The sequence below is a fragment of the Podarcis tiliguerta genome (assembly GCF_965153285.1).
Source record: "Podarcis tiliguerta genome assembly, chromosome: 3".
NCBI lineage: Eukaryota > Metazoa > Chordata > Lepidosauria > Squamata > Lacertidae > Podarcis > Podarcis tiliguerta.
This window is the reverse complement of record NC_139536.1, coordinates 102,599,649-102,627,509: the sequence shown is the minus strand read 5'-3', so window position 1 is coordinate 102,627,509 and position 27,861 is coordinate 102,599,649. Positions and strand designations below refer to the sequence as shown.

General features: G+C 41.7%; 1 protein-coding gene across 5 annotated transcripts in view; it reads right to left on the bottom strand.

Moving 5' to 3' along the window:
• Positions 1 to 549: 549 nt before the first annotated feature.
• The window catches only part of KIF16B (kinesin family member 16B), a 112,790-nt gene continuing 85,478 nt past the window's right edge, over positions 550 to 27,861 (bottom strand). For all 5 annotated transcript variants that reach the window (XM_083431444.1, XM_083431445.1, XM_083431447.1 and 2 more), the window contains 2 exons: positions 16,023 to 16,106; positions 550 to 1,756 (listed from right to left, as the gene is read on the bottom strand). In XM_083431444.1, the coding sequence (XP_083287570.1) occupies positions 1,598 to 1,756; positions 16,023 to 16,106 (243 nt within the window). In that variant the 3' untranslated portion in view covers positions 550 to 1,597. The remainder of the gene's footprint in view (positions 1,757 to 16,022; positions 16,107 to 27,861) is intronic.

Genomic DNA, 27,861 nt, shown 5'->3' with positions numbered 1-27,861 from the left:
ACTTGCATATAAACGCCAGACTTGCCGTGGACAAATTCAAGGATATTTGGAATCCATTCTTACAAATACTGTAATAGGTTAAGATCTGGTGAAGTACAATAACAACCTTGTAAAAGAGAGGAGGGAATGAAAACAGGCTTGCATCAAAGTCTAATCAAAAGTCTAGGCTAGGGAGGTGATGAATATGGTATTCTCAGCCGCCATCATTGTGACTGTAGAGTTCAGCCTAGAACAGGTATTCTGGATAGTGAATAGAGGGCTGTTTGAAAGAGAAATCTAGCAATCCAGTACTCTTACACACACTTTTAGATTCACAAATGAATCTAGAATACTCTGACTTTTTTGCAGCTCCATCCTAATGGGAGAAGTTACCCTGGAAACTGACTTAGACAGCCCAATTTCCTTCTGAACGCAACTCCTATTATTAGCACTAATACAACTATGGAATAAAAGTCTATGAAAATCCTACACACAGAATCCCTGCCTTTTGCAACAATAAAATCAAGATTAACTTCTTCTGCCTAATACTAAGAAATCTTTAAGGCTCAGTTTTGATGAAATGGAGAATCTTTATTGTACTTGAAGATACAGAGAGAAAGAGAGCACTCACAAATGAGTTTCGCAGTACCTTGAAGATAGTTACAGTCAGCGGTTTTGCTTTTTAAAATCTTTATTATATACAGAGTATGTACATGCCTCCATTGTAGGTCATAATATTTTTTTTCAATTTGTACTTCTACAAATGGATATTGCTGCCTCTATACATGTGCAATTCTAAATAAGCCCTGAGTAACTCTTAAAGCGCATTGAAATAGTCTAAATTCTTATTTTTGCAACTAAGGATCAGTCAATGATAGCGTTATACCTTTATGGGGGAAAATAAGTTTAAAAAGTAAGATTCCATGCTGCATTTCTTTTATGCCTAGCCGTGAGCACAATATGATACATAATATACAGTAACAATCCATATAATTAGAAAATGTGAAAAGAAGATGACCTCATTCCCCCCTCCAAAAAAAGTTGTTGCTTCCTTTTCTTTTGAATTAATGGCAAATGTATCACTCAAAATCTCAAGTCTTCGGATTACAATAATGTCCAGTTCTCTGCAGATTATATTTTGTAAACATTCAAATTTAAGGTAATATGCGGAAGAAAATGCTACGATCAAATAGATAAAGTGCAGTTCTTGAGATAAACAAGGCATCATGCCAGTATTTTTTTTAAGCGGAACAGGAAACCTGCTTGAGATATAAGCTTGTCTGCCTGCTGAAAACATAATCAAAATAACTTGGAAACAGTAATGGAAGGCTGTATCTCTCTGTATTGCCAGAGAACTTGTGCAAAGAACTTTGGCCATCAAATGGTCTCAACCGTGTGTGAAACTTGTATTGTTTCTCAGACCAATGTAAAGTAGAAAACTTCTAAAGTAGAACCCAGAACTAGGCAGAAGAACCATTAAAAATGCTGTTTTCAACAGTCAATCGTTTGGGTGGAAATTTTCCAGGAATGGCAACCCAGTTTTGTTGCTGAGTTCATGGAGCAGCAAGGAAGACAAGATAAAGTGTATTCTTCGGCTGGGAAGTGAGGCTCCCAATGGTTAACTTGTGCCATGGCTGCTGTAGTCAAAAACACCTTTCTTGAAGAATGACGAGAACTCACAGATAGCATGTTTTGAAAGGGCCAGACCCTCTTTGTTTACATGCAGTGGTGATGATGGAGAGTTGAGCATCACAGCAAAGAAATTTCTGAGGTATTCCTGTGGAGGGAGAGAAAAACAGAATCACAACTGTTATGCAGTGACTACTGCGCTTAGAGAAGCATTACAAATTACTAGAAAATTAAGAATCATACCAAATGAAATACAAAACCTTTAAAACTATTCATCTTGACTAAAATCTTAAACATTGATTAAAAATCTATCTTCCTTCTAAACATATCCCAATTTTCTACTAACAAATGTATTGCATGTTATATATCCAACTAACAAACCACTGAAATCCTATCCACCGATATAAATGGGTCTTCTCTTCAATCCTTTATCAATGTATTCTGCTCATTGTTTATTATTCTAAATATAACAATACAATAACTCATACTCCAAAACATGTGGCCCAGAATTAGTGGAATATTTTCCTTTCCCAACACTTTTCTCTTCCCCATAAAACTGGAACCCCTTCAAATGTATTTCCAGTGTCCCAGAATCCCAACCTCTAGATGCTCAAATCACATAAGACTAACTAAATTAACAAAAACAGAGGGGGAATAGGGGAATATATATTTTCAGAGTGTCTCTGACAGTTGTCTTGGGTAATCACACACCTTTGACAAGAGGTGGAGGAAGTTGTGCCAGATATGTTCAGACTTATTAAGAGTTTCTCTTTCAAAATAAGCTGCTTTCTCATTGTCTGCATGACTCAAGAAGTTGCGAGACCTGTTATCTCTAGCTGGTCTCCTTTGGGCCCTCCATTTGTGAAAGATCATTGTCTTGGCAATCTCTACTGCCCTTTGAAAACGCATTGTTCGATTCTTGCTTAGGCCTCCTCTTCTTCTTGGTCAACCGTATAAATCACTAAATAGAATCTTGTCCACTATATAGATGAATTTTATTAAGTACATTGGGTGTAATACGGTTTAATATTTGGAATGCCTAACCTGCCTTTTTCCTTAAGAATCCTTTGATTAATTCTTCTTTTTGCTATTTTCACCAAAAAATATACATGAAAGAAGTGTTTGCCACTTTGTCAAAACAACATTCTGAGCCATGAAATGAGATTTTTCATGTTTTATTTTAATAGCTCCATCTGTATTCATCTTTACTGTATTCTTTATCTACTGAGGTAAATATAGCTTTGTCAACTTTAAAACAACATTTACCTCAGAAGATAAAGAATACAGTAAAAATGAATACAGTATTGAAAAGTCACAATGTTTGAGTTTTGTGAGGTATATAAAGATGCAAAATATCTAACAATGTGAAGTACATGAAGATTTGCACTACTTCTTAACAGTGTTAGAAACTCAGATATAAATGGCTCATTAAACAATTACAGTCAACGAAACAGAACGCTTAGTTGCCATTTTAGGGCCAGATGGCTTGAAAGTCACTATTTTGCAATATGACTTTTCGGTTTCTGAATTTTGTTCTGATTGTGAAGGTAAAACAACATGGATAGAATTCTAAAGGATGTGTTGTTAGTGTGTGAAAACAGTCAAGATCCGAGTATGGTTGAGACATCAGGCACTATCCTGGTGCCCAGGCATCTTCATTTTGTCTTGTGGCTGATTGCCAGGTGCAAAACGTGCCTGGCAAATTTTGAACACTGTTTCTTAATAGAAATTGCTGTAAAAGTTGCAATCAGGGTTGTTGTTTTTATTGGTAGAATGAAATTCTTATGTCTACTATCTATCAGTGACCTATCTCCCAACTTTACAATATCCTGTGGATTTTGTACACTTCAAAATTTTCTAGTATCTTTATGGTGATCCCACTAAAAAAACAACAACCCAAAATACAACATCTAGTCTGGCCCTATGATAATGTCCTGCATTTCTCTTCCAATGCTTCAAGGTTGGGTTACAAGTGCTTGGGAAATATCAGTAAATGACCAGAAATTCCCTGCTTTTGCATGGAATTTTGCAATATCAAGACCTGTTCTCTCTTTATTATAGCTAAATTTAGAAGAAGTTCGGACATTTTTTCATCTCTCACCATTGCCCCCTTGTTATGGGTAGCTTTGAGCACTGCAGAAATCCAGGAACTCTAACATCTGAAAAGGGAACTTGAAAATCTGCCCTACAGAAAGATACAGAAACTCCAGATACGTGGGCATTTTACTATGGGTAGATTATAGAGGATATACCAGAAAGTACAGATGTGCCTATCATTTGTGCATTTGCTCCCTGATACTTTTTGTGGCATCCCGAATAGTGTGTAAAATTCACTATAAATAATACCTTAAGAATTGCAAGTGACCAACTGTCATGGCATGAGGAGTATTGATGCAAAACATATCTCAAACTCCTGGTGAAAACAATGTAATATCTGAGTGGAAAACGAAAGCATGTGAAATGCCCAAATGCACATAAAACGTATGATGGAGAGTAAATGAAGAGGTGAAATGTAAGCAGTGGTGATGGAAATATTATGTACAGTAAAAAGGATCAGGCTTGCTTGGTAACAGACTGGATAATAACAGCCTTGCTGTATCCCAGTGACACTGCACACTGTAATTGTGGACTCAGGGGAGAAAATAATCTATTTACTAAAGTATCCTTTGAAAAATGCACAGTTCAGAGAGTTACATGGAGCATCAAATTTATTTTGAGCAGCTTTCCCCAATAAAGTAGAAATTTCATCTTCAGGCGAAGTTTTTCCATGTAAACATGACTGACGTGTCTAAATACTGCTAAAGTTCTCAGAGGTTTATTACGCAAATACTTCAAAATGTTAAGCAAAGCGAAAAGCTATTTTATTGGTCTTTTTTTTTTACTGACTGTACTAACCTCCATACCAACGTTTTGCTTTGAGATGCACAACAAAATCCCTGTAAAATGAATGTCAACAGACAAAACAGTCATTTAAATCAGGGAACAGATGTGTCAGCCTGAGTTATGACTAGTTCGCAGAGCAAGGTCTCCTCTGTTTCATGCTCATTCCCTCTATAAGACAACGAAAACACAAATGTTGGATGCAGCAGCTGAGCAGCGGGCATTTCAAAAATGGGTACAGCTGGGTAGAGAGTTAAAGTGGCTAAACTGCAATAACAGTTTGATTTATTTATTATTTATTTAAAGGATTTTTATCCCACCCTCCTCGCAAGAAGCATTATCCCACCCTCCTCGCAAGAAGCATTAGGAGAATGCACCCATGTCTTACTCAGAAGATGTATTTACAACACCAACGTTTTAAATATTATAGACCGGTGTTTTGTCTCAATTTTCTTTGGATATATACTACTACCTATTTTTAGGGGGGAGGACCCTATGTTCTGAAGGGATGGCATAGCTGGTTGAGCATGAGACGGTTAATCTGAGAGTCATGGGTTCAAACACCATTTTGGGGGAAAGGGGTTGGACAACAACTATTATTATTATTATTATTATTATACCGTGGGTTATGAACTTAATTTGTTCTGGAAGTCTGTTCTTAACCTGAACCTGTTCTTAACCTGAGGTACCACTTTAGCTAATGGGACTTCCCGCTGCCGCCGCTGCACGATTTCTGTTCTCATCCTGAGGTAAAGTTTTTTACCCGAGGTACTATTTCCGGGTTAGCGGAGTCTGTAACCCGAAGTGTTTGTAACCTGAGGTGTTTGTAACCCGAGATTATTGTTGTTTAGTCGTGTCCGACTCTTTGTGACCCCATGGACCAGAGCACGTCAGGCACTCCTGTCTTCCACTGCCTCCTGCAGTTTGGTCAAACTCATGCTGGTAGCTTCGAGAACACAGTCCAAACATCTCGTCCTCTGTCGTCCCCTTCTCCTTGTGCCCTCCATCTTTCCCAACATCAGGGTCTTTTCCAGGGAGACTTCTCTTCTCATGACGTGGCCAAAGTCTTGGAGTCTCAGCTTCAGGATCTGTTCTTCCAGTGAGCACTCAGGGCTGATTTCCTTAAGAATGGAGAGGTTTGATCTTCTTGCAGTCCATGGGACTCCCAAGAGTGTCCTCAAGGTACCACTGTATTATTATACCCCACCAATCTGGCTGGGTTTCCCCAGCCACTCTGGGTGGCTTACAATACATCAAAAATTGTAAAACATTAGATATTAAAATTTTCCCAATACAGGGGACCCCGTGGTCTCTTCCAACTCTACAATTCTTTGAAAAGATCCATATTGCCTTGGAATGAGGATGGATTTATCAGGTTAATCAATAAATGAATTAGGGATGTCTATAGTTGGATGTTCTTCAATTCCTCTGACATGCAACGTCAGCATTGCTGGTTTTTCCTCGCTGCCCCTTTTGTTTTATGGCAACTTTTCTTTTTAAAGCATTCTATCCACTTACAAAGACGGTTGACAACCTACAAAGAGGTTTTAGCGCCGAACGTGGACTTGTTTCAAACTTTTATTTGAGGCTCAAAGCTGCTGCTGTTGCTGCACAGAGCGTCTGACCCAACATTTGAAAAGGTGACAGTAGTACTGCCCTTTTGGTTTGTCCCACATAATTATGCCCTTTAGACAGCCAAACCAGATCCATACGGTGTGAGCTATGCTTAGTTCAAAGCTTTAACCTTCCAATTCAAACACCCCTGAGAGGAAGAGAAAAGAAGCACGAGTAAGCCTGCGAAAACTCAGACCTGCTTCTTTATTGACTGGGCTGAGCAACTTTGCTCAAGCGTTAATTAAGGCAAGAGTGATATTGTAGCCATTTAAAAACCTTATTGGAAGCTATTTTAATAGACCTGTACTCTTTAACTCTAGCCTGGTGTTCATGTGATAGGCAATATTTCAGCAGAGAGATGTCATTCTAACGTTTTCTGCACCATCTCACATCGTAGGGGCTCGGGTTTTCAGGGTATGTAGCATAAATCCTGGTTTAATTTAAAGTTATTAAAATTATAAAAAAAAATTAATGGCTTTGGGTAATTCAAAGAGGAGCCGTAATTGTTCTTCTGGTTGTGACATATTAACAGGGAACGTGGCTCGCTTGCACTGTTCTCATAATCTATTGCAAATCTTTGAAGTCAACAGCACAGTTTAACTCAAGGTTTTCTTTTTTAAAAATCATGATTACCAATACCTGCACTGTTTTAAAGCTTACATGGTACAAACTACTCTGAAGAAAAGGAAAGTTAGGTTTGCAACTGACAAAACCAACTCTCTGAGGTTGGATTAATTTCTGCTTCCAGTTTACAGAAAGCATCAAGGAATAATGAAAGGAGGTGGGAAAATTGAGGGTTGGGATAGATTTTACAAACCCAACATGCATGTGAACATATGAAGCATATGAAAATGAACGTGTGAAAAAAATGGAGAACTCTTTGTCCTATCTCTAGCTGGTTAGGAACCAATGTTTTGAAGTATTTACAACATGAGCAATACATTGAAAAGCTCTAGATTTCAATCTAGGTATAGTATGCATATGGGACGTGGGTGGCGCTGTGGGTTAAAACCACAGAGCCTAGGGCTTGCCGATCAGAAGGTCGGCGGTTCGAATCCCTGCGACGGGGTGAGCTCCCGTTGCTCGGGCCCTGCTCCTGCCAACCTAGCAGTTCGAAAGCACGTCAAAGTGCAAGTAGATAAATAGGTACCGCTCCAGCGGGAAGGTAAACAGCATTTCCGGGCACTGCTCTGGTTCGCCAGAAGCGGCTTAGTCATGCTGGCCACATGACCCGAAAGCTGTACGATGGCACCCTCGGCCAATAAAGCGAGACGAGCGGCACAACCCCAGAGTCGGTCACGAACTGGACCTAATGGTCAGGGGTCCCTTTACCTTTACCTATAGTATGCATGCCCGCCAATAAGAAGAATCAGAATAGTAATTACAGTCGTACTTTGGAAGTTGGACAGAATCCGTCCCGGAAGTCCATTCGACTTCCAAAACATTCGGAAACCAAAGCGCAGCTTCTGATTGGCTGCAGGAAGCTCCTGCAGCCAACTGGAAGCCGCAAAAGCCCTGTCGGATGTTCGGTTTCCAAAGAACGTTTGCAAACCGGAATACTCACTTCCGGGTTTGCAGCATTCGGGAGCCAAAATGTTCGACTTGCAAGGCGTTTGGGATCCAAGGTACAACTATATTTTTTCTACCAGTACTTTTAAGTCTGCATTTCTACCAACGGTTGTTCTGAACTGGAGAGAAGCCATTGTCTGTAACAGCCTAGCTGAGAGTTTGCTTTTTCACACCCAAGGTAAAACGTAGCATTATAATCTGCAGGTGTTTCTTGCACGGATCTCTGCTTTAGTGAGTTTCCCAGTGCACCTCACATTATGTTGAGCCTTACGAAACCGACTAAATGTCCAAGCAAGTAAAGTTCAAGCTGCAATAATTATCTACAGTAATGCTTCCTACTGCACCCATATATAATATATAACATTAAATTCATTCAGAATCCCTAGGATTTAATATTCCTTACAGCACACACAAGCAATAAAGCTGATGTTCTTTGCCCCAGATGAAAACAGCAGCAACACTATTTAAACTGTTGGGGGAACCTAGAATTTACAGGGGTTTAGTAGTTTTGTGAATCTGTTGTGTTTTTTTAGGGATGTGTTACGGCCCTGTTTGAAAAGTTCAGAATATGCCTGGCTAGTGAAGGAAATCCATCTTCCCTCTTGAGCACTAGTTAAAAGAAGTCTTGTCAAAATCCATTCGCAGACAACAACAAAGGAATTGAATTTCCTACGCATCTCTGGGTCAGCAGTGACAGGATGTCATTTGCTGGAGTGGTCCCGGCAAACGGCTAACCCAACTGCTTGACATGCATCACCCTCAACTTCCTTTGGTGAAATCAAAAACTGAGGGGTGATTGATAAGGTTGCTCTGAAAAGGGACAAGACCAAAGTGCATCTTGCGTCCTTGCCTGAGCGGTCGCTTTATTGATACACTTGAGCTCTGAACGTGAAAATCACAGTTTGAAAGGTATACAGGTACACAGCCCCGGTGCAGACTGGCAAGCGCATTTGAAAAATTTGCTCTGATCTGACAGCAAAGGAAATTAAATAAGGTTAAACTGGAAAACAATGTATTTCCCCCCCAGAAACACACCAATATTAGTCACTTCATCCACCTTTTCCTCTAAAATGAAAACCATCTGCAGCCAAGTTGAGATTTCTAGCATATAAATCATACCGTGCCAGTTTCAAAAAAGTTAATATATGACCAAAATGAAAAAAAAGTAGCAATTTAGTAATCTTTTAAAATGTCAAACTGGCTGAGTCAAAGAAGCAAAAACGAAAGGGGAAAAAAGAGGCGCAGTAACAACAGAGGCCTAAAACTGGAGAAGCCACGATAATAAGGTGCTGCCTTAAAGCAATTCTTGCAAAGCTCTGTAACTGGAAACACAAACAATTTTCTTAATAATTTTTTGTCAACTGACATCTAACTAGCAGTTTTGACAGCTCTTCCTAACTGAGCACAGTTGCATAAAATCCCACCAGAAAAACAAAACTGTTTCCCTTACTACTGTTTTCAGAAGGGTTCCCCCTCTCCTTGATTTGACTGGATTCCCCCCCACATTTTATCTGAAGATAAATAAAATAGGGTAAGGCATATGAGCAACTACAGTGATTAACGTCTTGCCTAAATGATTGTATTTAGGGAAGAGCCATGACAAGTTTGTTCCTGCAAATGCCATGTGCCGCTCAGTGCTTCAGGATAGGGAGCCGCTTTGCATTGTTCTGCTTCAGGCAAGTCTTCTCTTTGCACCTGGTTTTCTGAAGCTTTGGGTGTCTCCTTACTTGGTGTCTTAAAAGGCACATAGGGGGCAAGTGTCCAAGGCAGGAGGAATAAATGCTGCCCCACAGCCCCACAAAAGAGCACTGACCCCCACTGGTTTTCTGAAGGCAGCAGCAACATCTTTGAAGGCACATATTGGGGTTTGGGCAGCTGCTACGATAGCTATGAAGCTTTGAAGCTCTGGGATCAGCCCAAAGTGAATGGCCAACCCCTACAAACAACCATCCAAGTGCTAAGGTAAAGGTAAAGGGACCCCTGACCATTAGGTCCAGTTGTGGCTGACTCTGACATCTCGCTTTAATTGGCCAAGGGAGCCGGCATACAGCTTCTGGGTCATGTGGCCAGCATGACTAAGCCGCTTCTGATGAACCAGAGCAGCGCACGGAAACACCGTTTACCTTCCCGCCGGAACGGTACCTATTTACCTACTTGCACTTTGACGTGCTTTCGAACTGCTAGGTTGGCAGGAGCAGGGACCGAGCAACAGGAGCTCACCCCGTCGTGGGGATTAATACAAAAGGGCTGACCAATAGGCTTGAAGAAACCCCAATGATTCAGATTATTCAATGACAAACTGATAATGACAAGCTGATAATCTTTGGGGTACAGAAGTGGACATAATCCAAAAAGGGTGAAGGAGTCTGGGTAGAAAACAATATTGCCTTACTTCCCCACCCTCCCCATATAAAAATCATTCTGCGGTTTGCTTTGTTATGATGGCATGTCACGGAACTGAATCCTGAGGATGAAATTCCATTCGTTTCTGCAAGCAAGCTCCATTGCACGATCTTCTTTTACAACTGTCTACTGCTAGGCATCAATGTGATGCTGTTTATATAATAACTCGACTCTTCAATCTGATAAAACTAGTAGCATATGCCCTTCAGAGCCTTAAGCAACTCGGTTTGATGTACTGCAACATTCGTGGCATTTGTTTATTCCTTTATCTTGACGTGTAGGCAGCAAATGAAAGCCAGGATAGAGATTCAGGAAGTCTAGTGTTTCAAAGGTCAGGATTTTTGTAGGCTTTATTTTTACACCTAACACGGAACTGAGGCACAATACCTGGAACACCCTTTTTCTTTTAACCTCATAAGTATCTGTACAGAAACCCAACAAATCTTGTGTTTTTTAGGCAAGTGCTGTAAGAATAAATGGCCATATGCTGAATCCCTTTTGCAGGCATTAAGCTGCACATGCAATTCCAAAAAGACGTAACTTATCTGAAAAGCACCTAATGACAAGAAATGGCTGTGTTAATTAGCACTAAATACAACTGGGCAAAAGGAAACAGGAAAGTGGAAAGTCATTAAGACAAAGGAAGTTTATTGTTATGAGTTTATGTTATGACTTTGTGGGTGCTAGGCACTTAATCCCCCGGACCCAGCAAATGTTAAAAGCTAAAAGCTAAAGACAGGCTAGTTTCCTCAAAAGGTAATCAATCGCCTAGGAGATAAGCCATTAAGAAAACAAAGGAAAAGTAATGAGCCATTAAGAAAGCAAAGGCTCTGGGCCAGACGGCCAAATTGAGATTTCTAGCATACCATGCCAGTTTCAAAAAAGTTACCTAATATATGAGTTGCTTGGAATAGCCAATACTGAGAGTGTGCCCTTTGTTGTGGTTCTGGAACACACTGAACTCTACACTCTGGAGCCAGACTTGGGGAGAAGAAGAATATTTCCTAGGCAATTTCCTTTGAAGGTAGCAAATTTGTGATGTCAACCAATAAATTGACTCACAAGCATGTTAATTTAAACTGATGTATTTTCTGAGAACAGTAGACAACAGTAACGGAAAGCTATGCTTATGAACTACTGGGCACAAAGTGTGCTGCATCAGTGCAGTACCACACTTTGTGGTGTGACGGTGGCCATACAAACAGATGCAGGATAAGCAGCGGCTACCAGCAGTACAATGACAGAAGTCAATTACTGCTAGATGTGCAATGAAGCAATAAGTCAGCATTGCATGGGTCACAAAAATGTTGGAGACGGGTTACAGTGTGGGCTGGTATAACAATCACATGCTGAACAAAGGCATTTTTATTGACAAGCTGGCCTGCAAAACCCGACACATATGTAATAACAACAACAACAACAACAACAACAACAATTTATTATTATTTATACCCCACCATCTGGCTGGGTTTCCCCAGCCACTCTGGGCGGCTTCCAACAAAATATTAAAATGAGATCCAGCGCCGAGGGCCTTCTGGCGGTTCCCTCATTGCGAGAAGTGAGGTTACAGGGAACCAGACAGAGGGCTATCCTAAGTAGCTATCCTATCTTTAAAAGACATCTGAAGGCAGCCCTGTTCAGGGACGTTTTTAATATTTAACGCTGTACTGTTTTTAACACTTGATTGGGAGCTGCCCAGAGTGGCTGGGGAGACTCAGCCAGATGGGCGGGGTATAAATAAAATATTATTATTATTATTATTATTATTATTATTATTATTATTATTATTATTAAAATACAGTAGTCCGTCAAACATTAAAAGTTTCCCTAAACATTAAACAGCTTCCCAAAATATGGTACCATATATGATGTAATAAGATGTTATAATGTGGATTTACATGTTCCATTTGTCTCATAATGCTGTAGCCATTTGGTGCAACTTTTATAAACAGTAGCTACACATCCACAGCCATATCCCAGGCACAGAGTTGTTCAGTGCTCATTTTGTGATGTCCAAAAGACTGCATCTTAACAAAGCTGGTGCAGGTGTCCAATGGCAGCTAAGTTGCTACTTTTCAAGGGGAGTAATTTTAATACTAAATTTTGTCATGCTTTACTTTCCCTTCTTTAAATACACACACCCGCACAGCCATGGTTTTAAAAACAGTCAAATAATGACAGCTTTCCCCTATTTATAGTTATCAAATGGCATGAATGGATAAACAACATTAACTTCTATTCATTAACTTTAATCAACAAAATTCTTGGCTGTGTCAGTCAAGACAGATTTAATTAAGCAAGGGTGGCTTTAAAGTTAAATTGCAGTACTTAAACTGCTGAACAATTAATTTAGAGTTTTACCATGCAACAGGCCCTCATAGACCACTAAATTAAAAGTTGACAAAATAAGCCAGAGATTTAGGCTTAGTTCTCACTGAGCTGGCAAACTCATGTCTAGGTGCCTTCACTTCAGACTGCAGATGGGGGCAGACATGATGAATGCTGCACCTCACCAAATAAATAAATCCATGCATACAGAAAACTAGGGTGTCAGGGAAAAGGATAGGCAAGAACTGTTCTCCCTAACGTCTATATTCAGGGAAGTTTTTTGCGAAGAGGAGTGCTGTGAGTCCCTATGTGCAATTTGGACTGATAAACCACAGATATCGTTTTGCTAGCTCAGTGAGTTCTTTTAGAAACTTTTCCTTCAAAGTCTTATCTAACTACTGTGAACAGTAGCAGCGACAGAACACATTACCGCATAACTATTTTCTGACCAAAAAATCTTAAATCTTTGAGAAATCTTACTGTTTAGATTTCATTTTAATTTCCAGTTGAAATACTTTTAACTCCCATATGGGAAAAAATACCTTTCAATGCTCTGTGCAGTCTGATGTGAGAGAAAGCTTTTCACAGAAAGCTAAAAATGAAAGAACTGTACCAGTTAACGGGACTCTGTTTTACCATGGGCTATTTCTGAATCCACACATTTCCTCCAATAACAACTACCAAACCACCATTCACAGAGGTTCACATCCCACCATGGATTCTCCTGCGCAGAAACTGGTTCCTACACATGCATTAAATTTGCTAAAGCCAGATGCTTGCAAACTACCAGGAGAATGCAAACAGTACTACTAGGCTACTGACTAGGTGAGAAGCATCCTTCATCAAAGCAATAAACATTTACTGACAGGGATGTCATTCCCTGCTTCCCAGCTGCATGTGGATATCTACAGTTGACAATTTTCAAAGCCCAGCAAACCTTGCTTCCTGATCAAGGAGCAGCGCTCAAATTTTACAGCCAGCCACCTGGTGCTAATGGCCTTTTGCACTATCCCTCGAGGTGACAAGCAGAGACAGTATCTCAGCTGCTGCCAGCCACTTCCATAAAGAAAATCTTGTCTTGGCCTACTGACCTCAGACGAATGTGATCGCCTGCTTATGGAATAAACTGACTTTCTATGTGAAATGAAGGGACCAGCCGGGCTGTTTGATGTAAACACAGTTCATTTGGTTGGCTTCCAATTATCCCTCCCCATCCCCCTGAAGTTTAATTTGCTTCACTTCTATTTTATTTCCACCAGTGCCTGCTAACAGGGATGGTGTTTTGCTGACTGCTGTTAAGCTGGCTCTCTAGCACTGAGATGCCTTCAGAAGTAGTCCACAATGAGAGCTACTTTTTGTCTGAATGCTGACCTAATTATGCTGATTGCTGTGCTGTTTTCCTGCTGGGATGCCTTTGGCAGCAATCGATGTGAGCGTTGATCTTCTGGCTGTGGCATAGCAGGCACCTTCAGACTGGTACTATTAATAGTGCACTTGGAAGCGGCAAAACACACTTTAAAAGCATGTGTTTTGGGGTGTTCTTAGGAGCTCCAGTTCAGAACGAATTGCTGAAAACTTGGGGAAGCCCAATGCTGATATGCAACTGCTGGGGGGAAATGTAAAAGGGCAGGGGGAATGTGCGGGAGATGGGGAACTAAATATATTGCCTATTTGCTGGGGGTCCCCATGTTGTCGTCGTCCCCTCCCCCTGAGCTTTTGGTGGGTCATATGCAACCCTCCTTTAGATCTTCTTGCTGAATGCGAGAACGTTGACGGGTGAGGCAAGCCCATGTGGTCCTGCACCTCTACATAGCTGTCAACTTACAGATTTGAAAATAAGGGGCCAGCAGCCTCGAAAATAAGGGACCAGCAGTCAAAATAAGGGATTTTCCCAGCACAGGTATGTTTGACTTCTGAGCCCCTCCAAGCCAAAGGCAGAAAGCCCAGCCAGCAGCCAAACGAAGCCTCAAGCCGTGGTTCCCATAGTGCAGCAACCTGGGAAAGGGGATGCAGCAAGGAAAACCACCATCACCTCTCCGCTGGGAAGCGCTGAGCAAAGGCGAGTCCCCAGACAACGTGGCCGATTTGATCGGCACAAGGCATGCAAGCCCCACCCTCCCAGTTGTTCTTAGACTCTTTATTGGGTGAGCAATGCAGCCAAGCAACACAGTTGGAGCCTCCCTCCTCCCCGGCCGGCAGGGAGGGAGAGGAGCTGCTTCCTTTGAAACCCGGGAAATTTAAGGGACATCATCAATAAAGGACAGCAGCGGGACATGGCGCTGGGATAAGGGACTGTCCCGCCATATAAGGGACGCTTGACAGCTATGCACCTCTACCATGGTTAGACATTTATACTGCTGAGAGAGGACTGTACAGTACACTATTCTAGGTTGCATCAACAGAAGTATAGGGTTCAGATCAAGGGAAGTAATAGTACCACTGTATTCTGCCTTGGTCAGACCACTCCTGGAATACTGTGTCCAATGCTGGGAACCACAATTTATGAAGGATGTTGACAAGCTAGAATGTGTGCAGAGGAGGGCAACCAAGATGATCAAGGGTCTGGAAACTAAGCCTGATTGAGGAGCTGGGCGTTTTTAGCCTGGAAAAGAGGAGACTGAGAGGAGATATGATAGCCATCTTCAAATATCTCAAAGCTGTCACATGGAAGAGGGAGAAAGCTTGTTTTCTCCTGCTCTGGAAGGTAGAACTTGAACCAATGGCTTCAAGTTACAAGAAAGGAGATTCCGACTAAACATTCGGAAAAAACTTTCTGACACTAAGACCTGTTTGACAGCGGAACAGACTCCAATGAGAGGTGGTGGACTCTCCTTTCTTGGAGGTTTTTAAACAGAGGTTGGATGGTCATCTGTCATGGATGCTTTAGCTGAGATTCCTTCATTGCTGTGGGTTGGACTAGATGACCCTCAGCACTCTTCCAACTCTAAGATTCTATGAGAATTTTGTTTTCTTTACTCTGAGATACAGTAGTTAATAGTTAGTGCCTGTCCCATGCATGAACAGTCAATGCATTAAAGGGAAGTACATATAGTAATATTCTCTCTGTGTGTGTGTTTGGGTGTGTAATGTGGGTATTGAGGCCACAGAATCTGCATCTGGTCACACTTTTATAATGAGAATTCTTGAGAACTTGAAATTTTGCATACTGTTTTGTGATATTTTGGTGGTCTAATAAAACTACTGCCCTATACATATTTTGGTGGGGCGTTCTTATGGGTCTATATAGCTCCCTTTACTTTTGATGTGAGCTAAAACAGCAAGTTAATAATTCAGAATCGAAAAGATCTATAAAATCTTCCCTCTGTTCTAAATACTCATCTCATTCCCAACCTCTTAGCCCTCTAATGAACATATTTCCTACAACTCCTACGATGCTTCTTTACAAGACCATAAGAATTTTTCTGATCTATGTGCCACATTACTTTTTGATATACTGTTGCCATCTTCCATGCCAAATGAAGCAGCCGCGATTGCCCATTTACCAATGGGCTATTTAATTTCTACCACATGGAAATGGTTCCTATTGGTCAAGCAGACAGAACTGTGTAAATATATCTAAAGGAAGTAGTTTTTAAAAAATAAAAATAAAATTCTATTACCTCTAAGTGATTCCGACGCTCTGCGATGACTCGTTCATCTTTGTTTCCAAAGAGCTTCTTGGGAGGAAATTCTAACATAGCCAGCTGCAAGACGCAACAGAGAATGAATCAACTGAGAAATGCTCTTAGCAACTATGAAATAAGATACAGAGGGGAAAGGATGTACGTGGGCAGCTTGCTTGTACAGCATTAATGGCAACAGCATTCTCAAACTCATTTTTAATATACAGTGGTACCTCGGGTTACATATTCTTCAGGTTACAGACTCTGCTAACCCAGAAATAGTGCTTCAGGTTAAGAACTCTGCTTCAGGATGAGAACAGAAACTGTGCTCCGGCGGTGCGGCAGCAGCAGGAGGCCCCATTAGCTAAAGTGGTGCTTCAGGTTAAGAACAGTTTCAGGTTAAGTACGAACCTCCAGAACAAATTAAGTACTTAACCCGAGGGACCACTGTAATTGTGGGCAGGACAAGCCTATGTCAGTCAAACTATCACAGAGTCTTGTGCCTTAAGGTTACTTAAGTGTAAGTCCCACTGATGGGAGTATGTCTGGCATATTACTGCACTACAAATGTTTTACAAAAGAACTGAAGAGGTCATGCATATACTAGATTATAAACTATGGTTATAACCTAAACCTAGATTATAACCATAGGTTATATAACCATAGGTTATAATCTAGTACACACAAGACCTGTTCAGTTCTTTTGTAAAATATTTGTAGTGCAATAATGTCAGACATACCTGGTTCAGTGGGACTTACACTTAAGTAAATGAATTCAGCAGTACGGCCTTAAAATGCAAAAAGCAATGAGGAGAAGGAATTTAACGTTACAAATGTTTCATCAGCCTAAGCCCAATGGAGCGACCTCGCTCCCCCCCCCCCCCGTGTGCTGTTTTGGGGGGTCTACCACACATACCCGAGCCAATGAGAGTCATGGGGGGAGAAGTCCTGTTGCGCTTGTGTAAACCCTTGCATGGGCTTCTGCTAGCGGGACCAGTTAGTTGAATCCGACCCGATATGCTTAACAATCCTTCTTCCATTCTTTGGAGACAATTTTTTAGAACTGCCTAGAATTCTAAGCCACTTTGTCATAGACTCAAAACAGCTTCCAAGCAAGCAAGCAAGCAAAACGGTATTTAAGATAGCAGGGGGAATGCAACAAAAAAACCCCACCCCAAAGCAGTTTTTACTAACTCAGGCTTTGTTCGTGCCACCCACAGAGCCACAGCAGTTAGCTGAAATAGGTGTTCCTTGCAAGCCTTTCTCCAGAGGCAGCTACCAAGTTCGGTTTCAGAACTCCACAGGAAGATTGTTCACAGCCTCTGGCAATTATGATAAAGGCTTAGCTTCTCCTTGCACTGATGAAAGATGAAGCAGGGCCCCATTTGAGGAATGTAATTATGATAGCAGCCAAAATAGGCAGAGGTGGTTTCTACGATGTGTTGATTCTATGCTTTGAAGGGCTTTAAAATTCAAAGTCAGCACCTTGAACCGGAAGTGCCTTGGCAGTCAGCATAGATAGAAGTACCAAAGATTGTATTCAGGAGGCAGGGGCACAATGTGGAGCAGCTGATGTCTCCAGCTCATCACACAGAACACATGTATTATAAGACATATATATTAATAATGCACACACACACACACACACACACACACAATACCCCTCAGGTATTATGATGGAAGAAAGGTGGGATATAAATGCAACTATAAATAAATGAAATAATAAAAAAGCAGTGCCAGTTTTTTTTCATTTTCAAAGCAGAAGAAAGTCTGTTTTAGTGCCCCCAATACAGATTGGGGGTGTGAGAGGGGGAACTTTTAAAGAAAAGAGAAGCAGAATATGAGCAGAAATAATTTTTAATGTTTCATTATTACTTGATTTTTGTGCATTAGCCTTTCAAATCTACAGAGAGAAATATTAAAATAATGTCACCTTAAGCATTAAGGTATTTAACATTTTCAGGCCTAGATTTTCTCAGTTTTTCAAGGGCTATGTCTGACTTCTGATCCTTTGTCCTGGTTTTCAATGTCTGATTCGAGAAAAATCAGAAGTGGTCTCTTTCTGTAGATAGTCAGGGGCTGCTTCACTTACTTTTGAGCTTATAATGAAAAGGGGGAAAAGTGTCCTAGTTTAAAGTTTTTGAAGTTTAAACAAGTAACTCAAGCCTCATCTTCTAGAGAAGTCCTGAAACTCCTCGAGTAAAGGAACTGGACAAAAAAAAAGTTCTTAAGTTGGAAGTAGCACTATATATTTGGAAATTTGACAACTCTTATCTTTCTTGCCTTGGAAGATTTCTCCAGTAACTTATTTGAGGATAAAACAGCTTTTGCCTACATTTCTACGGAGCTTTCAAGAGGCACGGTAAGAAAGCCAAAACTGCCTTACTTATAGCTTCTTACAGCAAGCAGCTCTAAAACAGGTCAGAAGGGGAAATATAATTTGAACAAACATTTGATTAAAAAAGCCAATTAAGGCAAAGTAAAACCTTTTTCAAACTTTTTACAAGGGAGAAGACTATCACCTATTTCAGGTCAGGTCATATTTCTGAAACACAACAGTTCAATCAAATCAAGGGTTTCTTTCATCCGTTTGCTGTCCTTGGTTCTGTTTGAAGAACACCAAATCTTATGGCCTAGGTCTCTGAACCACTTGTACTGTCTTGGCAGGTCACAATGATGGGATGCAGGGCTTCTTATTGTCACATCTGCAATTTACGGAAGTAAGTGCATGACTGGCTATGACCTACCGAATGGAAACTGATCTCTTTCTCCTTGCCAACCCCCAAAAGTAGGGGTGCTCTCTTTTTTATATTGGGAATTGTTCTGTTAAATTCAATTTCCTGATGGCATCATGCTTAATATCTAGTCTATAAATTATGGTACAATATTTTCATCATAGGCTAAGCAGACATTAATTAAACTAAAAATGACAGCATGGCTTGATTTCCATAGCCAGAAAAAAATGAGCAGAATCCCACCCACTTCCACATAGACTTGTAGAGGAGATCTAGACACCATGGTTTATTGCATTATTATTTTAACATCGGTCTGCCCGATGTTATTAAGGAAACAAATTAAATTCTGCAGAAAACTTTTATCCAGATTAGGGACATCTTTCATTCCCAAAAGCAATTTTTGGGGGGCCTAGCTGGATAGAGCAGTAAACACTGGTAGTATCATGGATGATAGGTAACATCATTTGATAAATGACTTCACCATTGTGTTCATTATAAGTAGTCTAGGGTAGTGTTCATACGCAGAATTCTAATAAAAAGTGAGTGGAGTGCAATTTAGAAGTCCATGCAAACCTTTTATAGTGCTATAAACACTATGGAGCCTTAACTGGATTTTAAATTGCTTACAAAAAAAATCAGGACTAGTAAAGCCACGGGCTATTTACAGAAATAAATTTACCATAGAACCAAGTTTATTCCCTCAAGTCATACCAGTTTTATCCTTATGTGTTCACTGCCCCAGCCCTGTTTACTTTGCTTCATGATAAGGTAAAGGTAAAGGTAAAGGTAAAGGTAAAGGACCCCTGGACGGTTAAGTCTAGTCAAAGGCAATTATGGGGTTGCAGCGCTCATCTCGCTTTCAGGCCAAGGGAGCCGGCGTTTGTCCACAGACAGCTTTCCGGGTCATGTGGCCAGCATGACTGAACTGCTTCTGGCGCAACAGAACACCGTGATGGAAAACAGAGTGCACAGAAACGCTGTTTACCTTCTCGCCACAGCGGTACCTATTTACTGTATTTTTCCGTGTGTAAGATGCCGCCATGTATAAGACGACCCCTATTTTTTAAACCCAAAATTAAGAAATTAAATTGTTTAGCTGTTTTGGGGGTGGGGGAGGTCACTTCCGCCAATCGCTCACCCGCCTGCCCGCAACTTTCAACTGCACACCTTGCTGCAGCCGCCAATTGTCTGCCCGCTCGCCGCCACCAACAGCCCACCCGCCCACTTGCCGCAGCTGCCAATCGCCTGCCCAATTGCCACAGCCACAGCTAATCGCCAGCAGACCTTGCCGCAGCCACCAATCACCCACCCAATCGCCGCTGCCAATCTCCTGCTTGCTGCTGCCATTAATCACATGTCACCCCTCTGCATTCCCTGTCCGTGTATAAGACGACAAAAAGTATTGCCTTATACACGGAAAAATACAGTATCTACTTGCACTGGCGTGCTTTCAAACTGCAAGGTTGGCAGGAGCTGGGACAGAGCAATGGGAGCTCAGTCTACCGTGCGGATTCGAACCGCTGACCTTCCGATCAGCAAGCCCAAGAGGCTCAGTGGTTTAGATCACAGCACCACCAGTTCTTTTTACTTTGCTTCAGGATATGCTCAACTATATCCACTGGATTTCAAGATATGCTATGCTAATACATATATATTGTTGTTGTTGTTTAGTCATTTAGTCGTGTCCGACTCTTCGTGACCCCATGGACCAGAGCACGCCAGGCACTCCTGTCTTCCACTGACTCCCACAGTTTGGTCAAACTCATGCTGGTAGCTTCGAGAACACTGTCCAACCATCTCGTCCTCTGTCGTCCCCTTCTCCTTGTGCCCTCCATCTTTCCCAACATTAGGGTCTTTTCCAGGGAGTCTTCTCTTCTCATGAGGTGGCCAAAGTATTGGAGTCTCAGCTTCACAATCTGTCCTTCCAGTGAGCACTCAGGGCTGATTTCCTTAAGAATGGATAGGTTTGATCTTTTTGCAGTCCATGGGACTCTCAAGAGTCTCCTCCAGCACCATAATGCAAAAGCATCAATTCTTCGGCGATCAGCCTTCTTTATGGTCCAGCTCTCACTTCCATACATCACTACTGGGAAAACCATAGCTTTAACTATATGGACCTTTGCTGGCAAGGTGATGTCTCTGCTTTTTAAGATGCTGTCTAGGTTTGTCATTGCTTTTCTCCCAAGAAGCAGGCGTCTTTTAATTTTGTGGCTGCTGTCACCATCTGCAGTGATCACGGAGCCCAAGAAAGTAAAATCTGTCACTGCCTCCATTTCTTCCCCTTCTATTTGCCAGGAGGTGATGGGCCCAGTGGCCATGATCTTTGTTTTTTTCAGTGTTGAGCTTCAGACCATATTTTGCGCTCTCCTCTTTCACCCTCATTAAAAGGTTCTTTAATTCCTCCTCACTTTCTGCCATCAAGGGTGTGCCATCTGCATATCTGAGGTTGTTGATATTTCTTCCGGCAATCTTAATTCCGGCTAGGGATTCATTCAGCCCAGCCTTTCGCATAATGAATTCTGCATATAAGTTAAATAAGCAGGGAGACAATATACAGCCTTGTCGTACTCCTTTCCCAATTTTGAACCAATCAGTTGTCCCATATCCAGTTCTAACTGTAGCTTCTTGTCCCACATAGAGATTTCTCAGGAGACAGATGAGGTGATATGCTTCAGGATATGCTCAGCTATATCCACTAGATTTCAAGATATGCTATGTTAATACATATATATTAGGTATATTCAAGTTTATGAAAGAGTCCCACAGATCCAAAGAGTGCAAGCCAGGGATCTATAAAAGCTTTCCTGGATCCAACCCACAGCCTTTATAGTCAGCATCTTGTTCTCACAGTTGCCAACCAGATACCTGTAGGGAAGTCCAGGAGCGGAACATGGGCACAAATGCCCTCTCCTACTCATGAACTCCAGCAAAAGGTATTTAGGTACACTGCTTTCAATGTTGGAGGTAATCTGGCCACCATGACTTGTAGCCATTGGTGGACTTTCCTTTTAATCTTTTAAAAGCTGTCCAAGTTGGTGGTCATCAACACATCTTGTGGCAACAAGATTCCATAGCTCAGCTATGTACTGTGCACTACTTTGACTCTTCCCAACATCTGGTTCCTCTGTTCTCTAGAACTGAACATAGCTTTTCTATATGTGGCCAATTTTTTAAGAATCTTTCCTAGATAATGATAAATTTCTCTTTCCAAATACTCATCCAGCATAGTAATGAACTACTGTATTTTTCGCTCTATTAGACGCACCGGACAATTGGACACACCTAGTTTTGAGGGGAGGAAAACAAGAAATAAGAAAGCAACGCAAAGCATCCTGAGCTAAGAGGGAGCGCTCCTCCATCTTCGCTCAGGAGGCTTTGCGGGGCTATCCCTGAAGCCAGGAGAGCAAGCGGGATCGGTGCGCACCGATCCCTCTTGCCCTCCTGGCTTCAGCCAAAACAAGCCCACTGGTTTTTCTCCTGCAAGAGCCGCACACTCTTTAAAGGGAGTGCGGCTCTTGGGAGCTTTTCTCTGTCCCTTCCCCTGCCTCCCGCAAAAGCCAGGGATAGCCGCATGAAGCCTCTGCAGGGGAGTGGGATGAAGGCTCCCCGCTCCCCTGCGGATGCTTCTCGTGGCTAAACCAGAAGCTAGAACAGCCAGCGGGATGCATCCCGCTCACTGTCCTGGCTTCTTCTTTAGCCGCTTGCAGCCTCTTCCGGGCAAGGGGAGCCTTCATCCCCTGCCTGGGAAAGGCTGCGTGCGGCTAAGGCTCCCCTAAGAGCCACGCTCCCTTTAAAGAGCGTGCAGTGGATGTGTGTGGCTCTTGGGGGATTTTCCCAGAGGAGGGAGAAGGGCAGCCCTTCTCCCTCCTCGGGAAACACCTCCAAGAGCCGCACACGTGCTCCACGCGGCACTTTAAAGGGAGCGCTGACAGAGCCTCCCACCTGCATACGCTCCATAAGACGCACACACATTTCCCCTTACTTTTTAGCAGGGGAAAAGTGCGTCTTATAGAGCGAAAAATACGGTAACTACTACAATCTGAATGTATATCTAATGTATCTATAATGACGATCATCTGTTTTGTTTTGCTTTTTAAACATAACTTCCAGCTGGTCACTGAGGGCCAAAGAACACAATACATTACACATACACTTTTTAAAAAGCATGTGTACAACAGACTACTGCTCAACTTCCTGTTGAGTTTTTTTTGTTTTACTTCAAGTGCAACATTATTATTTGTTTATGTGACTCTTCTCTCAATTTGACTGACATCCTATGCCCTTTTAAAATGTGGTGGTTTTTTGAGTTTGTTGCTTTTATTTTGATTATATATATATTACGGTTTTATATTCTGATTTTGCTCTGTGAACCACCCTGAGACCTTTGGGTATAGGGTGGTATATAAATTCAACAAACAAAGAAACAAATAATACTGTTGTTTTTTCTTTTTTGCAAAAGCTGTCGCCGGCGCTCCAATCAGAACTGGAACAGCAGATCAGAAAATAGCTTCTCCGGAATTTAGGAGTTATACCTCCCTCCTGCCGTGCTCTAATCTGGGTCAAATTCCTCCCATCCCTGCAGCAAGGGAATGCTTAACTTTATCTGGATTGTATTATTTATCTGAGCAAAATAATAGAGAAATTTTTTTTGGGGGGGTGGACTGAAACCTTCCCAAATTTTTACACTTAACCTAATTTACGATGAACTCCATTTAGTTCAAATTGCACTAATCAACTGCACTACACAAACAGTTTTCAGGGATGCCAACTAAAGAGGACAGTTGAGTATTTACATGCAACAGCGCGGCTTATATTTTCCATTTACAATGGAAATGCTACAATTATTTTACGCTATTAGTTTTTAAATACCAATAAGTAAAGTAAAAGTAAAGGGACCCCTGACCATTAAGTCCAGTCGTGACCGACTCTGGGGTTGCGGCGCTCATCTCGCTTTATTGGCCGAGGGAGCAAATAAATAAAGTACCAATAAATACCAATAAAGATGCAAACAAATGCAGAAGTAAATAAATAAGTAATCTTCATAAAGCCTGGAATAGTTCTTTCGTGACCTAACACCTTGAACACAGTTGTAGTAGCATTCCCCCCCCCCTTTAATGCCCTAAGGAGTGTTTTAGAAGCAAAACAATTTTAAGCAGGGACCAATAGGGGAGGACAGAGGACGAGATGGTTGGACAGTGTTCTCGAAAGTACCAGCATGAGTTTGGCCAAGCTGCGGGAGGCAGTGGAAGGCAGGAGTGCCTGGCGTGCTCTGGTCCATGAGGTCACGAAGAGTCAGACACGACTAAACGACTAAATAACAATACTGGCACTCTTCATACCTTAAAACATTTGCTTGTGGCTCAGTTTGTAGAGCATGAGACTCTTAATCTCAGAGTCATGGGTTTGAGCCCCACATTGGGCAAAATATTCAGGGGGGTTGGACTAAATGATCCTCGTGCTCCCTTCCAACTCTACGGTATTCTATGATTTTATAAATGTGATTATCAAAGGAGAACAGGCAAGAATTATAAATTATTGTAAGGCTATGCTCACACAATCTTTTGCTTTTTAGTCAGCTTCCCCCACTAAATTGATAAGAATGTATTGACTAGGTTCTGACCGGTGTGGTCATTATGTATTCCAGTCACAGTCCTGAAATTGACAGGGTCTCACACTCTGGCTTCTATGTGAAACAAAAATCTCCATAACCACATTAGCAGGCCCCTCCAAAGATGATTTTACAGTCCCCTCTAAAGACGATTTTCTCACTGCACAGAAGCTCAGCTGGGTAACATCTGGCAGCATTTATGAAACCTTCTTGTCTTATGAGACCAAACAGTGCTGTAAATTTCAGCCACCATTGCCTCTGAGAAATGCTAATAATGAAAACTCATCAAAGGATAGCAATAATTCTTAGTGTTGATGAGATGGATGTGTTTCTGACTTCTCAGAATTAATAGCAGGCCCCAGGGTCTAAAAGAACAGCTGTCACATAGAAATATACCTGCAGACAAACAAACAACCTCCCTTTAAGTTAAATCTGGTGTGAGTAGTAGCAGCAGATCTTCAGAAAGGGAAAAGGGAGGGGAGTGCAATTTCTGCTTTACTCCAAAGCATTTTTAATGGTATTTAAGTTTAGAAAATCTATACTGTGTTTATACAAATTGCACAAAGAGCTGATTAACCAAAAATACAAAAAGCAAATTTCAGATAAGCCTAAGGTCTTCTGCACTGAGTATCTCTTTTTAGAGCTCAAATCACCAACATCGGCAATACACCCCAAAACCAGGGAAATATTGTCAAGAAGGAGAGCTTCAACATCAGGAAATAAAGGAACTGAGAGACAAGCAGCAAAGGCAAGAAATAAATCTGTACCAGCTGGAATTTTATTGTTATTATTGTTACTATTTAAATTTATTATGGGGACGTGGGTGGCGCTGTGAGTAAAAGCCTCAGCGCCTAGGGCTTGCCGATCAAGAGGTCGGCGGTTCAAATCCCCGCGGCGGGGTGCGCTCCCGTTACTCGGTTCCAGTGCCTACCAACCTAGCAGTTCGAAAGCACTCCCGGGTGCAAGTAGATAAATAGTGACTGCTTACTAGCGGGAAGGTAAACGGCGTTTCTGTGTGCGGCTCTGGCTCGCCAGATGCAGCGATGTCACGCTGGCCACGTGACCCGGAAGTGTCTCCGGACAGCGCTGGCCCCCAGCCTCTTGAGTGATATGGGCGCACAACCCTAGAGTCTGTCAATACTGGCCCGTACGGGCAGGGGTACCTTTACCTTCCCTGACATAGATGTTAAGCAGCATGAGAGATAAAATTGAACTGAAGGCTCCATGGGGCCAAACATCAGTCCCCAAGCACCACCTCATGAAAACAACATCCAAGTAGACCTGGAAACATGACTGAATGATGCCACCACCCAGGGGCCCCCATCTTGTTTTGCCACTTGAGGAGAAATGGAAAATGACTTCCTGCCTCGCCGCACGGGTATTGGTGCTGATTTCAGGCAAGATCACTCATGCTCTGCAAGATCTCGCACGATCTTGACAAGACCTTGCTGATAATTGGTACAGCTTCTCTGCCCCGAGATGGCGGCCTCACCCTACCCAATGGCTGGGCTGACCCTGCCACCCACCTGTCTCTCCTGAAAAATGCCACAGTTGTGGTATTGAAAGCCACTGAGAGATCAGGGCTAAAAGGGACATGCTTCTCCAGTTTCTCTCCTGACAGAGAACTTCCCACAGGGCAACTGAGGCAGTTTCCATACCCAAGCCGGACCTGAACCCAGCTTGAAATGGATCTAGAAAATTTGTTTCAGCCTGGATTTCTGGACCACTCATTCAAGGACCTTGCTCCAGAAGTTGGTGACCAATCAGTAATGGCTTCGATTTTCTAGATCCTTCTTAAGGAAGAGGAGGAGGCTTGGTAAATATACACTATGTACAGCCCTGTAAATAAATAGAATAAAATAACCGAGCGTATTCAGCTATTGATTGGTGGAATCCATTAACCGAATTATATTTATAAGCTCTTTGCTACTGTATGGAAATATAAGTAACAAAGCACAACAGAATGACTCAGTGTGTATCCTTAGGGTCAACAAAAAGCTTAATTTCCTCCCCCCCCTCCATTTTATCCATTTCTATTTGCTGTCCACTTTTCCTCAAGTGTTGATTCTATGCAGTCAACATGCCCATTGCTTCTTTATAGCATTAGGACCGTGTTGTGAAGCGCCATTTTAATCTAACATGCTACAAGGTCAGGAAATAATGAGTCTCTAAATGCCAGCAGACATTGAGGCATGATTTAATACCAAATGCATAATTAATACCCAAAGTTTAGTGTTTGACACCACCAACATTATTAGTCTTGAAGTGAGCACGTCCAACATTTTGACTGGATGCATTCATATGGTCATCAACATCAACTTGTTTATCTGACTCAACAAAATAATATGCTGCAAAATTTCAAAACTGTTAAGATGACAGCACTTCTCTTTTAATAAACTGTTGGAATTTTACCTCCCATGATAAATCAATATTTCAATACACTTCTTTTGGAAATGTGGTGGCGGAAACATGAAATGCATCTTCAGATTAAGAATACAGAGGCAGTAGCCCAGAACTGAACAGCTAATGAGCTATAAAGTTCACCTCTACAGGACATTGCATAAATTAAGCAAGCATGCATGCATTTCTCTATGTACAATAAATATAAATCTGGAGTTAGAAGATTGTGAAAAAGAGCCCTGCTAAAATAATGAGCGCACAGGATTTGGGATTCTGCGCCCCCCCCCCACACTTTTGACATTAGATATTTGAATTTATGGAACTTTAACCATTCTTCTACTTAAATAGCAAGAGTGCTATTTTAAAGCTCACCAAAAACCTCTGTAATCATGGGGTTGGATCAAAAAGTAAGTGCACATACAGAAGCATACCATTTCACAGAGACATTTAAACTGCATTATATTCATTTACAAATATATGCAAATACAATAAGCCTGCAACTTATGTTGGGGCTACGAACTGGGGAACGTGCCTAAAGCCAAAATTCATATAGTCAAAGCACACTGGGTTCAGTGACAGGTGGGATTGCCAAAGTCTTTTTTCCTGGACGCCTTCCCCACTTTTCCATTTCTTTTTTCTTTTTTTGCCAAGCGTGTAAAGCTGAATGCACACAAGTTAAATGCTCATACGTTGCAAGCTTATTGTATGCATTTTTAAACTACTAGGTACTTCTATACCATAAACCAGGGATTCAGAAAATTGTCAGCGCCCAGGAACACGACAACAGAAACATGGGAGCTTCTACAACGAAGCATATATAGAAACTGAATTTAAGTACAGTGGCACTTCGGTTTTTAAGCATCTCAGAAGCCGAACGTTTCAGTTTTCGAATGCCGACAACCTGGAAGTAATTGCTTCCATTTTCGAACACGCCTCAGAAGTCAAACAGCATCCGCTGCGTGTTTTTCTTTTATTTCCATTGACTTTGCCGACCGCCCTTTACGCCTCAGTTTTTGAACATTTTCGAAGTCGAACAGTCTTCCGGAATGGATTACGTTTGACAACTGAGGTACCACTGTACTGTTAAATTAGC